Source organism: Mobula hypostoma, chromosome 10, assembly GCF_963921235.1.
Source record: "Mobula hypostoma chromosome 10, sMobHyp1.1, whole genome shotgun sequence".
Lineage (NCBI taxonomy): Eukaryota > Metazoa > Chordata > Chondrichthyes > Myliobatiformes > Myliobatidae > Mobula > Mobula hypostoma.
Genome location: NC_086106.1, coordinates 58204766 through 58227429, shown reverse-complemented (window position 1 = coordinate 58227429; position 22664 = coordinate 58204766). Strand labels below are relative to the sequence as shown.

At 44.5% G+C, this 22664-nt stretch overlaps 1 protein-coding gene across 1 annotated transcript in view; it reads left to right on the top strand.

Annotated features, from left to right (window-relative positions):
* Positions 1-22664, top strand: part of LOC134353320 (gamma-aminobutyric acid receptor subunit gamma-4-like) — a 228793-nt gene that overhangs the window by 189837 nt on the left and 16292 nt on the right. Inside the window, exons 4-7 of the mRNA XM_063061357.1 lie at positions 8259-8479; positions 11935-12017; positions 14401-14538; positions 20113-20265. Of these exons, the coding sequence (XP_062917427.1) occupies positions 8259-8479; positions 11935-12017; positions 14401-14538; positions 20113-20265 (595 nt within the window). The remainder of the gene's footprint in view (positions 1-8258; positions 8480-11934; positions 12018-14400; positions 14539-20112; positions 20266-22664) is intronic.

Here is a 22664-nt window from a genome sequence, read left to right as displayed (position 1 = left end):
TACACTGTCAGTTTGTCTTTGATTTCAGCACTGAATTCCTTCTCCTGTCGCATGTTTGTTGTCAGCTGGCAGTTAAGACTGCCGCGGATGTGGCAAATGTGCACTTCCAGCATTGCCAGCCCACGCTGAGGCACCAGACTTGACAGCTAACATGTAATGAACACATTCACCCAATACAACCTTCCGAGAGACTGATGAAGCCAGTGAGGGGAAAAAAAAAGCTGTGGCAGATGGAGATGAGTGCAGGGGTGGTTGGAGAGTGAAATCGTTCTTTACTAACACAGAGGTTAACAGAGAGATTTGTGGCCAAAATGATAAATCAATTGGAGCAAGTGCAACTGCAGTAAAACCAATTGCAAAAGGTGGTTTGGACATTGGCTTTCAGCAATTTGGCTTCATACCCTTGAGTTTGGAAGGAGGAGGGGTATCTGCCTGAGGCATTCAACATATTGGAAAGATAATTGGTGGCGAACAGCAAGTAAAGAGACAATGGTTAAAAACTGAAATGAAGCAAATTTTAGCCAGAGTGTTTATCATCCCTTGCTATTGAAAGAGGACTGGACCTTACCTGGGGCTTCACTCTACCTTTGAGCCTAAAGGATCCATATCTTCCAGGTTGGTTTTCCATGCTTTAACGGATCTCTGTCTCCTGCCACCTACCTTCTCCCAAACCATAGGTTTGGTATTCTAGGGTCAATCCATGATGCTTCTCCCCTAACCGCCAACATTTCCATAACAGTCCCCAGTGCTGCACTCTATTAGATCAAACGTGACATCACTCCCCCCCCCCCCGCATTCTTGTGGCTGCCCTGTGTGTGCTCCTGACCTTGTGGTTATGATGGGGAACCAATCCGTAGGAGGGGGTTAGGGTGCAGAGGCTGTAGCAGAGGTAGGGGTGTTGGGAAGAGCCAGGTGGGGAAATGTGATAAACAGAGCTGTGCCAGGGAAAATGAAGCGGAGGTATCAGTGAGAACAAACTTCAGAAGCTGCTGCCACCCTGAACACAAGCAAGCGGCTGGCTGCCTTTATTGTGCCTTGGGAGGATGGAGATAGTCCTGTGTAATCATTGTAGGGGGAGACTCTCCTGGACAACAATCAAGCAGCCTGAACTCTCACTCTCCACCACTGTGTCTACAATGCGTATGCTACAAAATCCACTGCAATTACTTATCCCAGCTACTTTGACAGCTCCTGCCAGCTGCATGACCTCCCCCGTAAGGCAGCGTGCAAATGAGAATACCGCTATATATCGTTTCCCTCTATTAATTGATTGAATTTTTTGGTGAGATCTGGTGCATGCAGCATCATAAGGTAGCAGTTAGCATAACACTAATATACGTACAAAAACCTGGGTTCTTTTCTCGCCGTAAGGAGTTTGTATGTTCTGCCCAAGACCAAGTGGGTTTCCTTCTGGTGCTTCGGTGTCCTCCCATACTCCACAAAGACACTCAGGTTAATTGGGCACATGGAGGTAATTGGGCACACGGAGGTAATTTGGTCGAAAGGGCCTGTTACTGTTCTGCATCTCTAAATGAATAAAGTGCAGAGCAATAGATGTGGTTCACGTGGACTTCAGCAAAGCCTTTGACAAGGACTTTCATGGGATCCAGGCCAAGATGGCAAAGGGATCCAAAATTGGTTTGACATCAGGAATCAGAGAATTGTTTTGGTGATTGGATGCCTGTGATCTGTGGTGTTCCACGGGGATCAGTACTTGCTGTTTGTGATATGTGGCTGACATAAATGTGAATACAGGTGGGATGGTCAGTAAATGTGCAGGTGAAATTGCTGTAATGTGAAGAGCTGTCTTTGGCTACACGGTGATAGTTATGTGTTGGTGAAAAGCATTGAAAAGTGGCAAATGAAGTTTAATCTTGATAAGTGGGGGCTGATGTATTTGGGGTTCACTAATGAGGCTAGAGTTCCTTAAGGTTGTTACAACTGGGGTGGTAATGGGGACAAGCTCTCACTACCTATTAAATGCTCCCAGTGGCGTACGCCTCAAATAGCTGCTGACAACTAAATCCAGCTCCTGGCCTTCACGCATGGCTTAGCTACTAAGCCTGGTGGAACCAATTCCACTGTCAGGAGAAGGGGCAAACGTGGGTTATTGGAGTCTTAAAACCAGTCACTTTGGGCAGATGGAGCTCATCAGCTGTGGTTGTGAGAAGGAAGACTCTGATCTCAAACCTCTGCTGGCTTGCGGCTATACCCCCTCATGAGGAAGGCTTCGGAAGTAAACCCTAATGGGAAAGTCTGGAGCTGGTTTTCCTAAGGCAGTCCTACATTGAGTTCAATGCTGACTGGCAACTCCTGCAATGCTACTGGTGCCAAACTGTATCAGACTGTGCAGTTCCTTTGGGTTCATCAGCCATGTGAAGAGGGGGAGCTTGCTACACGGGCAACAGCTTGTTCTCCATATCATACTGCCCAGGCTTGCGTATCTAGACAGCCAGGACACAATAACGGAGGCCTCAGAGAATGAGACTAGGCCCCTAATGTTCCAACATTATAAAAGCAAGGTCAGGCCTCAGCTGGAATTCTGCTTGCAGTTATGGTCATCAAAAATTGGAAAGATGTGCTGGTGCTAGAGAGGGTGTAGAGTAGATTCAGCAGGATGTTGTCTTTCCACTGAGGCAAGGGGAGAAAAAAACCAGAGGACATGGGTTAAAGGTGAGGGAGGAAAAGTTTAAAGGGAACATTAGGGGGGGCTTCTTCACACAGAGAGTGGTGGGAGTATGGAATGAGCTGCCAGATGAGGTGGTAAATGCGGGTTCTTTTTTAACATTTAAGAATAAATTGGACAGATACATGGATGGGAGGTGTATGGAGGGATATGGTCCGTGTGCAGGTCAGTGCGACTAGGCAGTAAATGGTTTGGCACAGCTAAGAAGGGCCAAAAGGCCTGTTTCTGTGCTGTAATTTTTCTATGGTTTTCTAATGGAAAGACTAGAGAGGATAGGTCTGTTAGTCCTGGCGTAAATTAGGAGGGACATGACTCGGGTAAATATATTTAGGAGGGATATAGATAAATTAGACTGCAGGAGACTGCTCATCCTTTTCACTTCTGATCCCTCGATGAGGACTTCCTCTTCTTGAAGTCCACAATCAGTTCATAGGTCTTACTGATGTAGAGTGCAAGGTTGTTGCTGTGACACCACTCAACCAGCTGATCTATCTCGCTCCTGTACGTCTCGTCATCATCATTTGAACATCTGCCAATAGCTGTCTCATCAGCAGATATATAGATCCATTTGAGCCATGCCTAGCCACATAATTGTGTACGTGGAGAGAGTAGAGCAGTGGGCCAAGCATGCTTCAATGAAGTACGCCAGTGTTGGTTGCCAGCAAGGTGGAGGTGTTATTTCCAATCCGCACAGATTGTGACCTCCCGATGAGGAAGTCAAGCATTCAGTTGCAGAGAGAGGTACAGAGCCCCAGGTTTTGGAGCTGGTTGATTAGAACCGAAGGTATGATTATGAGGTCAAGGGTCCATTTCATCGTACTAGGGAACCATTCAATAATATTATAAGAGCAGGGTAAAGGCTACCCTTGAGCCTGATGGTATGTGCTTTCAGTCTTCTATATCTTCTGCCAGATCACTCAGTCAGCCCAAAATATAAATTACAGGCTCCAATTGCACACGGTTTAGTAGTAGAAGCAAATTTAAAAGAATCATTTCATGAACTGTCTGCAGGACATCACTGTTGGTTGCTTTTGGTCGCTGGCGCCATCTTAACCCAAAACATTGACTGTTTATTCCCTTCCATGAATGCCGTTTGACCTGCTGAATTTGTCCAGCATTTTGTATGCATCGTTCAAAACTTTGATCATCTGCTGTGTTCAAATCTTTCCTGAAACATCAGGACCAAAAATGTACCCAGTATTCACTCTGTTGTTTGACTAGTGTTGTACACAGTCCTTGAAAGAATCCCATGCTTTCATATCCTGTGACTTTACTTATTTAATTACTCCTGAGCTGCACCATCCAGCAACCCACTGATTTAACCCTTGCCTAATCACAGGAGAATTTACAATGACCAATTAACCTGCTAACTGGTACGTCTTTGGTTTGTGGGAGGAAACCAGAGCACCCAGAGGAAATACATGCATACGTGAAGGAACATACAAACTTGCTTACAGAGGACATTGGAATTGAACTCTGAACTCACACCCAGAGCTGTTATAGTGTCGTACTTAACACTACACTACCGTAGCAGCCAAATGTTACACCTATTTTCATTTGCTATCTTTGATCATGTTTGGGTTTGGATAGCACCAGCCTGCATTTATTGCCTTATCTTCTCATTTCAGCCTGTCAAGTTTATACCAGCTCCTAATCCACTGCTAATTCTCCCTGTAATCTCCCTCCTCCACACTCCTGTCAACTGCCTCTGAATTTTGCCACCCAGCTACACATCTGGGGTAATGTCCAGTGGCCAATTAACCTGTAAACACAAGAGATTCTGCAGATGCTGGAAATACAGAGTAGCGCGCGCGCGCGCGCACACACACACACACACACACACACACACACGCACACGCACGCACCCCTGGAGGAATTCAGCAGATCGGACAGTATCTATAGAGGGGAATAAACAGTTGACATTTAGGACCGAGGCCACTCATCAGGAAACCCAGATGGCCACAAGCACGGCACAGAAAGCACCCGAGGGCAGGGTTGAACCCAGGTCTCTAGAGCTGTGAGACAGTGACTCTACCAGCTATGCCACTGACCTGCAAAGTTTCCCCAGTGGCTTTTCAGACATCTCATTGAGCTGTCCTGCTCTCTGTAAGGATGTACATTCCAGGGTCCCTCTATTCTTTGACTTCACCCATTATCCTGCCATAGTCTGTCCTTTCCCTTGTTTCGTGTACCTACCCAAATGCATCACCTTACATTGAACTCCATCTCCAAACCGGCCAGACTGTCAATATCTTTGTGTTCTGAACCTTTCCCCCTCACTAGCCACCCCACAGCCAATTTCGGTACGTTTACAAGCTTCTTCATCTGAATTGACTCAACTGTGTTCGTGTAACATAATGTCCGACATGTGCAACTTTGTCAAAAATCTATGGCGATTACATCAAACTTCCTGTCCTTTTTGATCCGCCTTGTCAAGTTCCAAAGGAATTCAATTATGTTAGTCACAACCTTCTTCAGTAAAATCCATGGTGATTGATTAATGTGTCTTTCTAAATGAAGGTTCTCAACATTTAAAAGGCAGCTGAATAAGCATTTCAATCACCAAGGCAAAGACCATAGTCTAAATGCTAGCAAATGTCCCTGATGTACAGTGGTTAGCATGGTCATGAGGGGCCAAAGGGCTTGTTTCCATGTCATATGAATATGTTTATATTGCCCTTTGGAATGGGTTCACATTATCTCACCATCTCCTAAGTGAAATGTATGGTAATACTGTGATTAATGAGCTCTCTCTCTTTATTTTCCAGTCCATCCATTTCCCTTCACAGATACTGCCTGACCTTCTGAGTTCCTCCAGTAGTTAGGTTTTTTTTTGCTCTAGATTCCAGCGTTTTCAGCTTCTTGTGTCTCCCTCTCTTTATTTTAATTGCTCAGTTGATCCCACTCCCCACTGCAGGAGCACTCTCAGGTGCACAGGGTCTGGTCGACCAACAATTTATATCTGGATCCATCTGACGGGGTGTAACATTGAATCAGGTTCATGGGTCTGACGAGTGAGACAGAAAACACTGAATAGGTATATTAATCATTTATTTACAAACAGTAAAAATTCAACCAAACATTCATGTTCCCCAAGTTACAGACACGACAAAGCTGAATATTCAGCAAAGATACTTAGCTAAAAGCACACGCAGAGCATACCTTCCCAATAGTCATGTGCACCCCTTGCCTTAAACAAGGGGAGAAAGAGAAAGAACCTCTCACATGTGCTGTCTATATACCCAGGATATTTGAAACTGGACACCAGGCAGCTAACCAATGGGAAAAGCAGCTGCAGTTCCCAAACTAACCAATCACAACAATCAGCATAAGCCGTACTCCCACAGGACACAGGGATACTCAACACTGTGTCCTGTCATCAGGCATTGTCCAGGACCAGATTCTTGCTTCTCTCTCTGACCACTCCTCAGACCTTAATTCTCACTGATGGAGGAGATGCCCAGTAACCTCCCCATTCACTCAGGCCCCAAGTGTGACGTAGCCCTCACTGTGCTCTTGTACACTCAGCAATGTTTTGGCAGTAACTCTACCAACACAAGGACAAGCATCTACAACATTAATTTCAAACAGACCAGAATATAAAAGTAAGAATGCCCTGCTGAGGCTTTATAAAGCTTTGCTCAGACCACATTTGGAATGTTATGAGCAATTTTGGGTATCATGTCTGAAAAAGGTGTACTAACTCAGGAAAGGGTCCAGAGGAGGTTCACAAGAATGACCCCAGGAATAAAAAGTTTAACATATGAGGGGCATTTGATATCTCTACATTTGTACTCAGTGGTGTTAACAAGGGTGAGCTCGCATTGAAGCTTACTGAATACCAAAAGCCCTGCATTGAGTCGATGTGGAGAGGATGTTTCCATTAATAGAAGAGCCTATGATTTGAGGGCACAGCTCAGAATAAAGGATTTCCCACTAAAACAGAGATGAAGAGGAAGTCCTTCAGCCAAAAAGGTAGTGAATCTCTAAAATTTATTGCCACAGGTAACTAGGAGGTCATGTCATTGGATGCATTTAAGGCAAAAATTATAGGTTATTGATTGGTAATTGGGCTAAGGGTTATAGGGAGAAGACAGAGAATGGGGTTTAAAAATTAATCAGTCATGCTTAAATGGAGAAGCAAGCTCAATAGGGTGCACTGCCTAATTCTGCTCCTATATTTTATGTTCTGTTTGTAGCCATGCTGCCAAAAATCAGGGCAGTGAACATTCTCTCTTCATTGATGCTGTTCAATTTACTGAGCATTTCCAGGAGGCTGTAATTATTAAATCTCTAGCAAGGCCAAACCACATTTACTTTTAAAGTAGAAAGCAGCTATGACTCTTCTTATCAAATTCAGAAGACAATGAAAATTTTAAAAATGGTTCCGATGATAAGTCTTCAACTTGAAATTCTAATTCTGTTCTCTTTCCTTGGATGCTGACTAACCTGGTGAATTATCCCAACATCCTCTGTTTATATTTTGGGCAATGAATCTATTGGCAAGGATGTAGGAAGAAGCAATGGTGAAGGAGAAGAGTACAAATATGTGAGGAGGGTGAGGTGATTAATAACTGGATTAATATACAGAGTATTGCTATTGGTTTATGATTTTCATATGTACCAGGAAACAGTGAAAAGCTTTTGTTTTGTGTGCCATCTAGATGGATCATGACATACGTAATTCCACTGAGGTAGTAAAAAGAAAGCAGAATGCAGAATGTACTGTTGTAACTGCAGAGAAATTGTAGTGCAGATAGATTACTAAAGTCACAGGAGATTCTGGAGATCTGGAGATCTTGAGCAACACACGCAAAATGTTGGAGGAACTCAGCAAGTTAGGCAGCATTGATTAAAGGGAATGACCAGTCAGCATTTTGGGTCAAGAGCCTGAATTGCGAAGGAGGAGGGGAACTAGAGGGGGGTGATAGTTCATCCTTAGCTTATGAGAGTTTCTTTCAAGAGCGTATAACAGCTTGAAAGAAGATCCTCAAGTTTGGTGGCATGTGTTTTCAAGCTTTTGTATCTGCTATGTGATGGGAGAGGGAGAAGAGAGAATGACGAGTGTGGGAAGAGTCCTTATAGTGGTTGCTTTTCCAGGCTGATGAAGTGCAGACAGTGTCAAAGGAAGTATATCAATGGTGCAGAGACTTAAGTTTGAATCATAGTAATGGAAATAACTGCTCTGGAATCTGCAGCAACAATGCCTTGTCCTGGAAAATGTGACCACAAAATGACTGAATGCCACAAGAAATGATCTAGTTCTCTCCTGTTCTTCAGCAGTGAAGTTTGCTGTCCTTGCCCAGTCTAGCCTGTACGCAGCTCCAGATGTGCTCCTTGACTATTTACTCCCGTGTGGTTTAGCCAGCTGGAAGGTCTCACCACAACCTTCTCAAGGGGTAATTAGGAATGGACAACAACTGGTGACAGTGGAAATGCTTTGGTCCTGAAAATGAGCAGAGAAGGAACAGGAGTGGTCCATCAGACTCTGTACCCTTCTCTGTCACTCAGTAGGGTCTTGGTATTAAAGAAAGGGCCTGTGTTATCTTAAAGCTATCATCTTCTGTTACAGGAGTACACCATCGATATCTTCTTTGCACAGACGTGGTATGACAGGAGGCTGCGTTTTAACAGCACACTGAAAGTCCTGACCTTGAACAGTAACATGGTAGGGAGAATCTGGATTCCTGATACTATTTTCCGGAACTCCAAGCGGGCAGATTCTCACTGGATCACCACACCCAATCAGCTGCTGCGGATCTGGAATGACGGCAAGATTTTGTACACCCTGAGGTAAAGACGCCAGCTCTGGTTTAGCTTATTCCTTTTGGTGCCATGGCATCACCTCCCACCTGAAACCCAACATGGTCACGTGATTAGTCCACCCCTATGGTACTCCATTGTCCATTGTCACACAACCCTTATCCATTTCCAAAACTTCTACAAGTCACAGTATGGACAATGTAAGAAAATTCAAATCATTTCTATTACTTTCTTATGGAATTTGCTTGTGCTGGTATCTAGGAGATCAATCTCTAATCCAGGCAATTTTAGGCCGTCCTGAAAAAAAAAACCCTTCCTGAAGGTAAAGCTCCACTGAGGTAAGATTACATTGAACCAATGGATGCTGTGCATTCACATTGTCTCTACTGGAGATAGTATTGAAAGTACAGTATATACAAGACAAAGCAGCCCAATTGATAGGCGCCCCATATACAGCATTCGCTCACTCCACCAGTGACATACAAAAGTGGCAGTTAGTACCATCTGCAGAATGCACTGCAGCAACTCACCAAGTCTCCTTTGTCAGCATCTTCCAAACCCAGCACCTCTACCAGCTTGAAGGATAAGGGCAGTGAAAGCACGAGACACAGCCACCTGGACATCACCCTTCAAGGCAAACACCATCCTGATTTGGGAAATGTGCTGCTCTTTCAATGTTGCAGGGCCAGAATCCTGGAACTCTCTCCCCACACCTCAAGGACTACAGATGGTTCAAGAATGTAGCTCATCACGACCCTCTCAAGGGAAATGAGGTGGTCGAATAAATGTTGCTTTAGCCTGCAAAACCTACATCCGTTCAATGAATCAAAAACTGTGCAGGCTATTAGGTGAGTAAGTGATCCCAGAAGGGATCCTTCAGCTACTCACACTGCCCTCAACAATACTTGCCACTTTCTGGCTGTACTTTCCCCATTCTGTCTTTTGACTCACAATTCACCCCATGAACATCCTGCTGGGGGGGTTGGGGTGGGGTGGTCCAACATTTCCAAGGTGGCTTTGGATAACTCCACAGTGCTTCGTACCTGCACGGACCTACCTCCGGTGAACTGTCAGTCGTTCACTCAGTCTGGACTCCCAAATCCCACAAAGAGTCTGATCTCCAGTGAGCAAGTTCTTCAAATGCACTATGTGAAACTGTAATTATTTCCCAACAGCTTTAGCTCCATTAACAAAGTATCAGAGGATCCAGGCTGCTCTTGCTTGTGTGGACCAATACGAATGTCAGTTTGATTACTCGGTGAGTTGTGGTGTGTGTATAGTGCACTCTCTAGGGGCTCATTTGAAGGTACAATTTTCTCCACTTATGACCAATAGTATCTTTAATATTGTCTGCTCCACTTTATCTGCTGTAGCCATTCAGCATACAGCAAAAGTGCTCTCTCTCTCTCTTACTCCATACAGCGTACAAGAGCAAAACCCTCTACACCATTCAGTACCTAATACGGCTGATCACCACAGTCCTGCTCTGCCCCACTCTGTTCTCCCCCCGACCCCCATCATAGCTGAATTGGAGAGGCTGCATTGATCAGGATTAAAGGCTAAAGATTGAGGATGAAAGATTATCTTTCTTTGATCGAAACATTGAAACATACAGCGAAACGCATAGTTTGCATCAACGACCAACACAATCTGACAGCCCACAAGTGTTGCCATGCTTCCAGTGCCAATGCAGCTGGCAAAACTTACTAACCCTTTACAGCCTCAAAGGAGGCATGCAACCCGAGAGGAGAGGCAGGCCCTCTCCCAGGAACATCTCCAAATAACTAAAGGAGAGGCGAAGAGAAAAGTACACACCCATCCTGAATTTCCTCGGTCTTCAATCTTCCAGCCAATGTGATTCTATAATTAGTCAGAAATGCAGAAAGAAATCATTGATTCCTGTAATTATCACTCAGCTAGAGATAATTCAGGCCAAGGAAGTCTTTCTTAAACTTGTTTCAAGTCAATATGGTTCTAATTTTAAGGATACATCAATATCTGAAACACCACTTCCAGATTTATCACTGTCAATGCAAATTTGACTGCTCTTCAAATTCACAAGTTTAATGCCTCCCAAATGCATGCGCTGAGAAATTTTTACAATTCACACAGTCACAGTGATAGTGCTAACAAGCACTTGAAAAGAGGGAGTGAGGTGGCAGGATTCTGGGAAGAGATTCAGAGTGTAGGGCCCAGATTGTTAAAGTCACCAAGAATAAACCAATGGCCGAGCAGTTAAAAATTACGAGGGTGGGGTGGGAAACAAAGGATTCAGGGTTCAATGAATACAGGGTTGAAAATTAAATCTGCAGTGCCAAAATGAGAAATAAAAACAGGAACACTTGGAAGAACTCAGCGATCTCTGACATGATGCATTAACTCTGTTTCTCCCTCCTCGCATACTGTCTGATCTTTTAAATGTTCCCAGCATTTTCTCATCTTGTCCACTTTTATATTGGAAAAAAAAGAGAATAATCAGAACGGGAGGCATTTGAAGAGTGGATAGGTTCTAACTAAAGTTTTGGGTAGCTTAAAGGAGATGTGTAAATGGGATTTAGTGTGAGGATAAACTGAAGTCGCAGTGGGTGCAGCTGAGGACAAGGGAAGAGGTGTCCAGGTAATAAATGGCTAACAGTTAGATTTATGCTTTTCAAGGATTGTTTGTGTTAATTTAAGGAGTATGTTGAAATAAGCACAGGGGGAAGGTACATAGCAGTGGGGAGGTGGGGAGGAGGGGAGGAGATGGTTGGGATGTTGATAAGGGAAAGGGAGACTGTGCATTGAATCTATAGAAGGCAGAGGTAGGCTATGTCAAGTATTGGATCCACTTGTTTTAAAAGGGATTTGAAATTATTCGAGAGATACTGTGAAAATGTATTGAACGAAGAGTGCTTTCAGCTACAAGGTTCAAGTGGGGAAACCATTGTTTAAGAAAGGTTGAGTGGAGATACGATGGAGGTGGGCTTGATGCTGATAGGAGAGAGAGTGGAAATAGAGGCAAACTGCTTCATTATTTGGTCAAAAACCTCATAATATGGCCTCAAAGTTTTGGGCAAAATGCTCAGGGGTCGGGAGAGGAGGGAGAGGTAAACCTTGCGTAGAATGGCAATGATCTGCGATCCCAACATCTGTGGGTGCAAACAGAGCCAATCACAGCTTTGGACAGGCCTGATTGTAAATACTGCTCAAAAGGGGAACACAGAACAGATGCTCCAGAAACCACTGTAAACCAGTGAATGGCCTCGAGTGCTGTGACAGTATCTGAACTAGTACAGATGTGTTGTAGTCATCAAGCCTGCTGGGGGTCTTGTTTTGTGTCAGTGTGAGGGTGTTGTATGAGGTAACATGGTACCACTGGCAGACTGGAGGGTTGTCGGGAGCTCTTTAGCATTGTAGTGGGGGAGGGAGCGAGGGACGGAGGTCACCATGCGGGCTCTGAGAATGAATGGTGAGGTTTATGGCATGTATTATTTCTCTCCTTGCAGACTCACAATTGAGGCAGAGTGCCAGCTGTACCTGCAGAATTTCCCCATGGATGAGCAGTCCTGTCCCCTCGTCTTCTCCAGCTGTAAGTGCCACAGTTCAGTAAAACCTGGGAACCCGGGAACCCAGAGGAGCCACTAGACTCTTCCCCTCCCCCGCCCCACCAATCCACACTCAGGCTTATGATGTCACCTTGCGTCTCCCTCTCTCTCCCTCTCTCACACAAAGCGGTGAACACCCAGTGATCCATTCCCCTGAGCAACCACCAGATAGTTCAGTAGCACCCTGGTTTATGGATTGTGTCAGTAATATAGATTCCATCTGCCCAAGCAGGAATTATCTTTCAGCGAGCACTGAGCCCAAACAGACTCAAGGAAATTGGGAGGTGAACCAGACAGATGTTTCACTGGCCCCATTCCCAGTTCACAAACCTTCTCTTGTCCCCTAGTACTGGGAAAACAGCAGTTGAAAACCAGGGGTGGAGGTTATCTAACAATCCAGTGATGAAAAGCACGGTTGTAGGTTCCTACTAATATTACGCTGGCATAGTACTGTATAGAGAAATTAAATTAACTTAAACCAAATGAGCCAAAATAAAATAGCTAGTGAAAAAGACTATCACATCCTTCACTAACTTTAAAGTAGCAAACACAAAGTCAGACACCTGCTCTCAGAAACCTAGCCTCTAGAACTCACAGCTTCTGTATGGAACCGGAGAGAAACAAACCCCATAAAAAGACTGGGTCAAGTTGTCTGCTCCCTCTGGATCTGTGATGGAGAAGACATTGTCAGCCACCAGCTGCACAATCTGTTTACAGAAGAAAGGTGAAGCATGGTCCAAATTTTGGAGGATTTTGTCTCCCATATGTGCCACAGGATCTCTTGGGCTAAAGAGCACTTAGATCTTGGTCCCTTAGAGTACCCTTGCCTTTGTACACCTAAAATGGGGCTGCATCCTCAACAGCTTGACTCAGACCATATTAGGCAACCTCCTCTCAAGGTACTTGATCTTGGAGTCTCAGCTCTGTCAATGCCTTCTTGTCCTCCTGACAGAAGCGATGAGTGTGAGTTTTGTCAATACCCCACCTTAGCCTCAAGAAGGGGGAATCCTTAGACAGTTGAAAAAAGATGGAATGATCGTATGTCCTTTATTTATGAACATCCCAATGCCATTTGTAGCAGGATAAGCTCTGCTCACTGAGGACGGTGATCCAAACCCAGCACCAGATGCTAAGACACTTGAGACACTAGTATGTCTGCAAAACACATACACGGTCAATTTGAGATCCTCCTCACCCAGACTGCCATCTGAAGTCATGGAGTCAATATCGTTCCCCCAACGTCTTCCAAGCTGAAGGAGCTATTTAGTTCCTCGATTTCTCCACTAAACATTTGGTCACCTTGATGTCCAGAGTGATCCCTCACCTCAAGTGTACCCCTACCCTCTGCCACTGTGGATAATGGACTCGCCATTATTGTTTCTGAAGAGAGCAGACCTTCCCAAGAGAAGTGGACTTGCACTGTGTTGAGGGAGAGTGTGCACTTACATAAAGTGGAACGGCACACCATCCAGACTCACCGCGAGTAGGAGCAAGCATCCCAGCACAAGATTTTTGTCCCTCAAGATCTCCAGCTGAAAAGTTGGACCAACAAGATAGTTGCTGCACTGGAAATTAAACCAAGGTGGTTCACGAAGACAGCTATCCGAGCAATCCACAATGCCACCAATTTTCTAATCATGTTCAGAATTTCCGTCCCAGTTGTCACTGTAGGCAGGGGAGTAGAACCACTCCGAGTACAAAAGGTAGACATCAGGAAAGCATTACCCACTGCACACTGGAATCAATGGGCCCAGCCCATGAGGAGGGGGGGGCTCCTGCTCAGTCCACAAGAGATACTGCCTTCGTGTGCAGCTTTGAGACTGTGGCAATGGCTGCTCCCTTTGTACAGACCTCAGTGGTCACACCTGGGTGAGTGCAAATCTCCCAAAGCTATGTGGGAGCCCCCGTCACCAGAGAGGACTCGGGTCATGCACACCCGAAGTTAGAGTGAGGGGAGGGGACATAGCAATGAGTTAGCACTGATACAAGTGCTGGCTCCAGCTGAGGGTTCACCCGGGCTTGTCAAGAGCTTCCTCAAGCCTACGCTTCCTTCACTCAGGCAGCTCATCCAACCAAGGCCCGGCAGGTCAGAAGAGGAAAAGGAGGAATGGGAACTGTGTGAAAGGTGGGGCGGGGAGTGTGCAGGGAGTTATGCAAGGGACTGGGGGGATGTATGGGGTGATAGCAGAGTGTGGGGTGGTGGGGACTGTGTGGAGGATGATTGTGTGCAGGGATGTGTGGGGAGACCATTGTGACATCAGCCTTGCCTGCACTTTAGCTGCGGTTGAGTGGAGCCGTCATGTGTAGCTGTGGGTGCAGTGGGTAGTTTCACCAGAAACTATTAACGCAGTGATGCTCTGCCTGCAGATGGATACCCCAAGGATGAGATCACCTACCGGTGGAGGAAGTATTCTATCGAAGTGGCAGACCAGCGATCATGGAGACTTTACCAGTTTGATTTTGTTGGCCTGAGAAATACATCAGAAATCCTGAAAACTACAGCAGGTGCGGAGAGTCAGAGCAGTGTGCTCGGTGTTTGGATAGGACTCACTTCATAGGCTGTTCAGTGAGGGGGACACCTGCGTCAGGAATTAAGTTGGTTGGGACGTTCTGGTATTTCCACTGAGCTCAGGATTACGGAGACTTTTGTGCAATCCTATCCCTGTTAAATGGTTACCTTTATTCCACATCTACGCACCTCAGAATGTCAAAGTCTGCAGACAGAACTAAACTGCCATCACTAAAATGCAGGTTTACCCCCAACCCATGGGAAAAGAGGCAAGTGTATAGGCAAATGAAAGGAAAATTAATAATGTTGAATTGTTATAACAAAGTATAAAGTGGATGGGCAGACCTTACCTCTGACTTGGATATGTACATTCAAAGTCTGACAATCTCTATCAAGAACAAACCACCTTCTCTTGACATTGGTATTATCAAATCCCATGCCGTTAATGTCACCAGGAAACATGGATTGGTTGGATATCTGGGGACTCCACTAAGCAGAAATATCCTTACTTTTCACTGGTCTTTCATTTGTAGCAAAACACTCTGGGATATCCAAACATCACAAACAGGGTGACAAATATTTCTCCATGTTGTTGTACAATGAGTCCTAAATTCTGCCACAAATGGTAGGCAATCAGTAATCTCTGTATTTCACAATTTAACACCACTATTCCAATGTTTCATTTTGGGTTCTTGGGGACTTACTGAGCTAGAACAATCAGCCCGTGTAGACTTGATGATGTGTTTTCCTGCAAATATCTTCAAATTGAAGAAAATAAGACTTAATGTGCCAAAGGAATTTGAGCAGCTTATAAATTAACCTACTAGGGAAAATGCAATTCTAGATTGGGTGTTGTGTAATGAACCCGATTTGATAAGAGAGCTTAAGGTAAAGGAACCCTTAGGAGGCAGTGATCATAATATGAAAGAATTCACACTGCGGTTTGAGAGGAAGAAGCTGAATTCAGATGTATCAGTATTGTGGAGGCATGAGAGAGGAGTTGGCCAAAGGAGAAAGGGACACTAGCAGAGATGACAGAAGAATAGTTGGAGTTTTGGGGAGTGATTTAGAAGGTGCTAGTTAAATATATCCCAAGATTTTTCTAAAGGGAGGATAATGCAACCGTGGCTGACAAGGGAAGTCAAAGACAGCATAAAAGCAAAAGGTAGGACATGCAATATAGCAAAAAGTAGTGGGAAACTAAAGGACTAGAAAGCTTTTAGAACCCAACAGAAGGCAACTAAAAAGCAATAAGGAGAGAAAAGATGAAATATGAAGGTAAGCTAGATAATAATATAAAAGAGGATAACCAAAGGTTTTCTCAGAAACACAGACTAAAAGAAAGACAAAAGTTGATATATTGGATTGCTGGAAAATAATACTGGAGAAGCAATAATGGGAGACAAAGAAATGGCAGATGAAATTAATGTATTTTATGTCTGTCTTCACTGTGGAAGACACCAGCAGTATGCCAAAAATTTCAGAGTATCAGGGGGCAGAAGTGAGCTATTACCAATGAGAAGGTGCTTGGGGAGCTGAAAGGTCTGAAGATAGAAAAGTCAGCTGGATCAGATGGACTACATCCCAGGGTTCTGAAAGGTCTAGCTGAAGAGATTGTGGAGGCATTAGTTGTGATCACTAGATTCTGGGATGGTTGTGTAGGACTGAAAAATTGAAAATGTCACTCCACTCTTTAAGAAAGGAGGGAGGCAAAAGACAGGAAATAATAGGCCAGTTAGTCTGACTTTAATGGTTGGAAAGATGTTAGAGTCCATTCTTAAGGATGAGGTTTTGGGGACACCTGGAGGCATATGATAAAATAGACCAAAGTCAGCATGGATTCCTTAAGGGGAAATTCTTGCTTGACAACTTTGTTGAAATACTTGGAAGAAATAACAGCCAGGATAGACAAAGGAGAAACACTGGATGTTGTTTAGTTGGATTTTCAGAAGGCTTTGACAAGGTGCTGCGCATGAGGCTGCTAAACAAGATAAGAGACCATTGTATTACAGGAAAAATACTCGCATTGATATAAGATTGGCTGACTGGCAGACACAGACAGTGGGAGTACAGGGAATCTTCTGCGGTTGGCTGCTGGTGACTAGCAGTGTTCCGCGGGGCTGGTGTTGGAACCACTCTTTTCATGTGGAAAGATCAATGATTCAGAGACAGAATTGATGGCTTTGTGGCCAGTTTTGTGGAGGATACAAAGATACATGGAGAGGCAGGTAGCGTTGAGGAAGCACGAAGTCTGCAGAGGACTAAGACGGATCGGAAATATGTCAACGAAGTGGCAGATGGAATGTAACATAAGGAAGTGCATGGCCATGCACTTTGGTAAAAGGAATAAAGCCATAAACTCTTTTCTCATGGGGAACAAATTCAGAAATCAGAGGTACAAAGGGACTTGGGAGTCATACAGAATTCCCTAAAGCTTAACTTGTAGGTTGAGTCAGTGGTAAGGAAGGCAAATTATTTCATTCATTTCAGCAGTCATTTCAAGAGAACTAGAACAGAAAAACAAGGATGTAACGCTGAACTTAATAGTGCATTGATCAGACCACACTTGAAGTATTGTGAGTAGTTTTGGGCCCCCTACCTAAGAAAGATGTGCTGGCATTGGAGAGGGTCCAGAAGAGATTCATGAGAATTATTCCAGGAATGAAAGTGTTAATGTTACTGTATGAGGAGCATTTGATGGTGCTGGGCCTGTACTTGCTGGTGTTTAGATGAAAGGGGATCCCATTGAAACCTATCAATATTGAAATGCCTAGATAGAGTGGACAAGAAGAGGATGTTTCCTCTAGCATGGGAGTCTTGGACCAGAGTGCACAGCCTCAGAATAGAAGGACATCCCTTTCGAACAGAGGTGAAGAAGATTTTCTTCAGCCAGGGGGTGATGAATCTGTGCCAAAGGTTACGGAGAGAAGGCAAGAGAATGAGGTTGAGGGGGATATTAATCAGCTATGATGGAAAGGCAGAGGAGACTCAATTGGCTGAATGGTCTAACTCTGCTCCTGTATCTCATTCTTATCTGAGAATTGGTTAAAACAGAAGCAAACAAAAATGTAACATTTAAGGCTGATTTATACTTGTGTGTTAAATGTACAGCATTGCCGTGAACCCTACGCAGTATCTACGCTGAACCCTACGCCATAGCCTAACGTGAACCTCTTCCAAAATGTAACTACGCATCGCGGCCCGCAACAGCTGAGATTGGTCCGCTCGGTAGCATCGCATTTCCTCCTATGCTGCAGTAGCTTCATATTGGGCGACTGAAGGGCAGGGAAGGAACTCTGGCTGCAATGCTTTCCATAAAGCTTTACAGACCTCCGAAATTATGGAGGAGCCCGTGCTCGATGACAGTTTGTAGCTAGCTGCTACAGCCTGTTGACTTCCACCTGAAGCTAAAACTCAAATGGTGATTGCCGGTCTCTGAGTATACTGTGCGTACGCTGATGCGAAATAAATGATTGGAGACGATGAACCAAATCGTCAAATCTACCTGCCGACATCCGAAAATATTTGAAATGCATTTCCTTGTCCATGTCTCTCAGTGGCCGAACAAGCACAAAAAATTCATCCTCCTTCAGTTTCAGTCGCCATTGTTTGAAGTTTGAGTTTCTTCATGTTGAGTTTCAACACGAAGAAACTCAACACAGTGGCATAGAAACCCCACCACCAACTAGTGTTTTGGCGGTGAATTGCAGAGCAATGCAGACACACCAACGCACAAGTATGAATGCCCATAACGGCGTAGGCCACTTGCGAATGCTGCGGTGTAAGCTAGTACACACAAGTATAAATCAGCTTTAACCATGGATGTATATAAGTGCAATGAATGGTATAATAAACCATGTGAATATCGACATATTAAACTGTGTATAATTTGTGTAATAAATGAGATATGTAAATGCTGTGTTAGCTGATCCAAATTGCCTGCCCTGTCCATTTGGATGGTTCGACATTATCAGATATTGTGAATCCAATAGGGTCCCTTTATTGTGATCACCATACCCTGTCAGATTAGACGTGCTTGGGATATTTTTTCACCCGTCATTTCCTCAGTGTTCATCTCAGATTGCCTTTGCTCAGTCCCCAGCTTCCTATCATTTACCCTGTGGTCAGTTCACTCTCTGGGTGTATTCACATCCTTGTAGGTCTATTAGGATTTTGTCCTCCAACTTATTGTACTCCTATCCCAGTGTCACTATTCATGCCAGGGTTCAATGTACAGATGATAGATTCCATGAATTTGACTCATGGTCAGGTTTTCTGAGTCCACTGAAGAAGATGAATAAGGTGTCTGCGAGGTTATTTATACTAATTGCCTATATTGGTCAAGGCATTCATAAGATCAGAGAGGCTTGAGGTGAGTGAAGCATCAGTTAGGCCTCAGCTGAAGACCTGTGAACACTTCTGATCACCACTTCTGGAAAGGAAATTTACATAGACATTGCCACAGTTGGCAATATAGCCAGCTTTGATATTTATTTATTATTCTTAATAAAATACTTAAGTAGGGAAAATACTTAATTGAAAAAGTAAAATCTCAGGTGGTAGTGAATTTCTGGAGTTCTCTGTTATATTTAAGGTGGGATAGAAAAATATTTGAAAAATTGGGGTACTGAGGGTGGTGGGGAATGGGAACACAAGAGGTGCTGAGGCTGGCATGGATTAGCCACGATCATATTGAATAGTGGGGCAGTCTTGGGGGGCTGAGTGGCCTATTCTTGTTTGTATTCTCATGTGTTCTTGGGACTTGTTCCCTTTCGAGAGAAGTCACCCAGTAAGGGTATATGTTTAAGGATTGGAGGAGAATGCCCTAGGTAGAACGGGCCAGATAGCCAAGATCTTTGCCTGAGTCATCTGTGGTTTTGTCACTGCACACTCCTCAGTTTCCCTGCACCCCAGCTCTGGTTTGGAACCATTTCAAGCCAATTTAATACTGGCCCTTTTAAACATTTTCATATTTGGATGTTTCACCCTTCTGGTTATTTCATCAGCTTCAAAGCCTCCTTGTGAATTGAAGGCACATCTGGAAAACGAGATGTTGGGAATAAACGGAGGGAATGCTAAACACAGCAGCCAGTGCCCTAAACAAAGACAGTCTGCCTGGAAGCAGTGGGGGTAAATGAGGAAGTACATCTACAACACAAGCCCCGTGTTTCACAGCATGCCAAAGTAATACCATAATCCTGTAGCCAGGGATCTTGTTTAGACCATATGGCATAGGAGCAGAACTACCCCATTTGGTCCACTGAGCTAGACATTAAGGACGCGGATCCTGACCGTAGGTATGACCATGTCAATGTCAATCTGGTGTAAGTGGAAAGTTGAATGCTGACATGAACTCGGTGGGATGAAGGGCCTGTGCTGCACATGGCTGCTGTTCTAATTTGGTCAGCTTAAACAAATTTTTGGAGCAAAGGTATTTTCATCACAGTGACAGAACTGAAGAGGTAATTGGTGGACGTGCTAACAATGTAGTCAATGGTTTGGGTAAATTTAATACAGGACTGGGAATGAGCACACGTATTAATTTCATCTTCTCTTCTTGTTTTACACAGGAGACTACACAGTAATGACCGTTTACTTTGATTTAAGCAGAAGAATGGGATATTTTGCCATACAAACCTACATTCCGTGTATACTAACTGTTGTACTGTCATGGGTCTCATTTTGGATCAAGAGAGATTCTACTCCAGCCAGAACCACACTTGGTGAGAATAAGATATCGACAAGGGAATCTGAATGATAGGGAATGATCAATATGGAGATGTGGGTAGCCATCTCACCTCGAGCCTGGTCGTGAGATTGTCTATCAGCTCATCTCACTGGGCTGTGAAGATTTGGTGCATGCGCTTTTTATAGTAATGAAGAATGACAGTGACCTTGAGAGAGTATCATGTTAGAAATGCATTCCATGTTGTTGGGGCTCATTAGAAGTGATTGGTATCCTGGTTGAAGTGCAATTAGTCAGTAATTTGTCTACTGCCCTTGAGATTTGACATCACTGACTGGCCAGTTTTGAGAAGGTGATGGTGGAGATGATCTTGAGCTGCTGCTAAACAGTGATTTCATTATGTGAGAAGGGTCAGAACTTTAACCTAGTGACAGTAAAAGGGCAAAGCTCTGTATCCATTCAGGAAAGCTTACACATTGAGGGAAACCAATGGCTCAGCTCTGGGACTGATGACTTCTACAACATCTCCAGGTGCAGAGGCAGAATCTGCCAAATTTGCAGATGAATTATGAATGATCACATACAAATGGGTGAATAACATTACTTCCCAGCACCAGACACGCTCATAAAGTAAATGTTTTGAACAGAATTCTGTGACACACTGAGTGAAGCGGGGATTTTGGTCAAATGCAGCAGCCCATTACATTGCTTCATGTCCACTATCCTCCAGTACCTTCTGGAGCTGAAATCCACAGAGGCTCAGGTGCTGCTCAGTTCCCATCAATTGAAAATATTGATCAAATTCATGCTGCTTTGGCTTAAATACACCAACAGTCACACACACACTCATTGATATTCAACTTAAGTAGAATCAAATCAGCATCATGGCTCTGCTGGGCTGTGAGATGGTGAGACTGGTGCTTCCCGGTGTTCAGAGTGTTCCATTCCACTTGCACCTTTGCAGAAGGTGAAGCAGTCCTGCCTTGTACATTGAGACTCTACGGCATGCATCTTTGTACAGATAAAGACTAATGCCAGACGAGAACCATCTCACCAGCCACCACCATCGCAACGTTCCCCTACACTCAACACCTGGGCACTCACCATTACCTGAAGCTCCAGTGGACCATGCAAACATGGCATGGCGGCAAGGTCAGCTGGGAGTCTGGATATTCTGTTGCAAATGGGTAACTAGGGAAAAGTCAGGAATGTAATGGAATATCATTCAGTATCTGGGTAAGTTCAGCTGCAGCGGCCCTCAGTAGTATTCAGGGGAAAGTGGTCCATCAATTGGCACCATTCTAAACATACTAAACTTACTCTCCCTGTGATTACCACACAGTGGCTGCACTGTGCCTCATCTATGTAATACAGAGCAACCACTCATCCCAACAGCTCCCAAAGCCATAATCCGTCCAGTCTCAGATGTGCTGGTGAAGCACAGTGATGACTTGCTGGCAGCAAACAAAACTACTAACTATGTTATGGATCACACATTTTCATGAAAACGATCACCGCGATCAATAACCTGTAACTTAAAAGGCAAAAGATTTATACGATCTGAAGAGAAACCAGCCCTTTTGGAATTGAGTTTTTGAACTGCTGGTATGACCTGGTATTTTTGCGGTGTGAACTGAAATCTCAAAGGCCCGCCGTGGTGTGTACAGGCCAAACTGAGGTGGTTGGGCCCGGGGCTGAGAGCGAGGAACGAGCTAATGTAGGGCCGTTGCTGGAGGGGATTCGAAGTGGCAGAGTCGAGGCAGCAGGGCCCAGACCCAGGAGCGAGGAAGAACTGGGTGCTTGACCAATTTAAGCAACGGGCCAGATTGGAAAGGTCAGAAATAGGCTGAATCGGGAATCGGGGCGCCAGGTCCTGGGGCTGAAGAGTATCGAAGCAGCAGGGCCCAGGTCTGGGAGTGAAGAGTTACCCGCTGTTTGGTCAATTTAAGCATCGGGCCGGATTGAAAAGGTCAGGGTGTCGGAGCTGGGTGTGAAGGATGGGCCAGTGTTCAGTTCACTGCTCAACGAGGTTTACTCATCTCTGTACTGAACTGAGACTGTGGCCTGAAACTAATAGGCTCCTGGACCAGCTGTGTCTGGCTTTGTCTGAATTTCAGTTCTGAATGTTATTTGCTTACTTTTACACGAATTGTTTTTTTTCTGCACGGGGGTGTTTGTTGGTCTTTTTTAATGGGTTCTGTTGGGTTTCTTTGTTTTGTGGCTGCCTGTAAGGAGATGAATCTCAAGGTTGTAAATAGTATACATACCTTGAACTTTGAACCAGGAAGGGCAATGTGCCTCACTAGTGCTGGCATGGAGATATATCACTGTACTAGATTTAAATCCTGGACATCTTGATGAACGGCAGCACCAGGAAGGTTTTTTTTAAAGTGCCCTTTCTTTGTCACTGGGTCTAGCTTCTGGAACTCGCTCTGC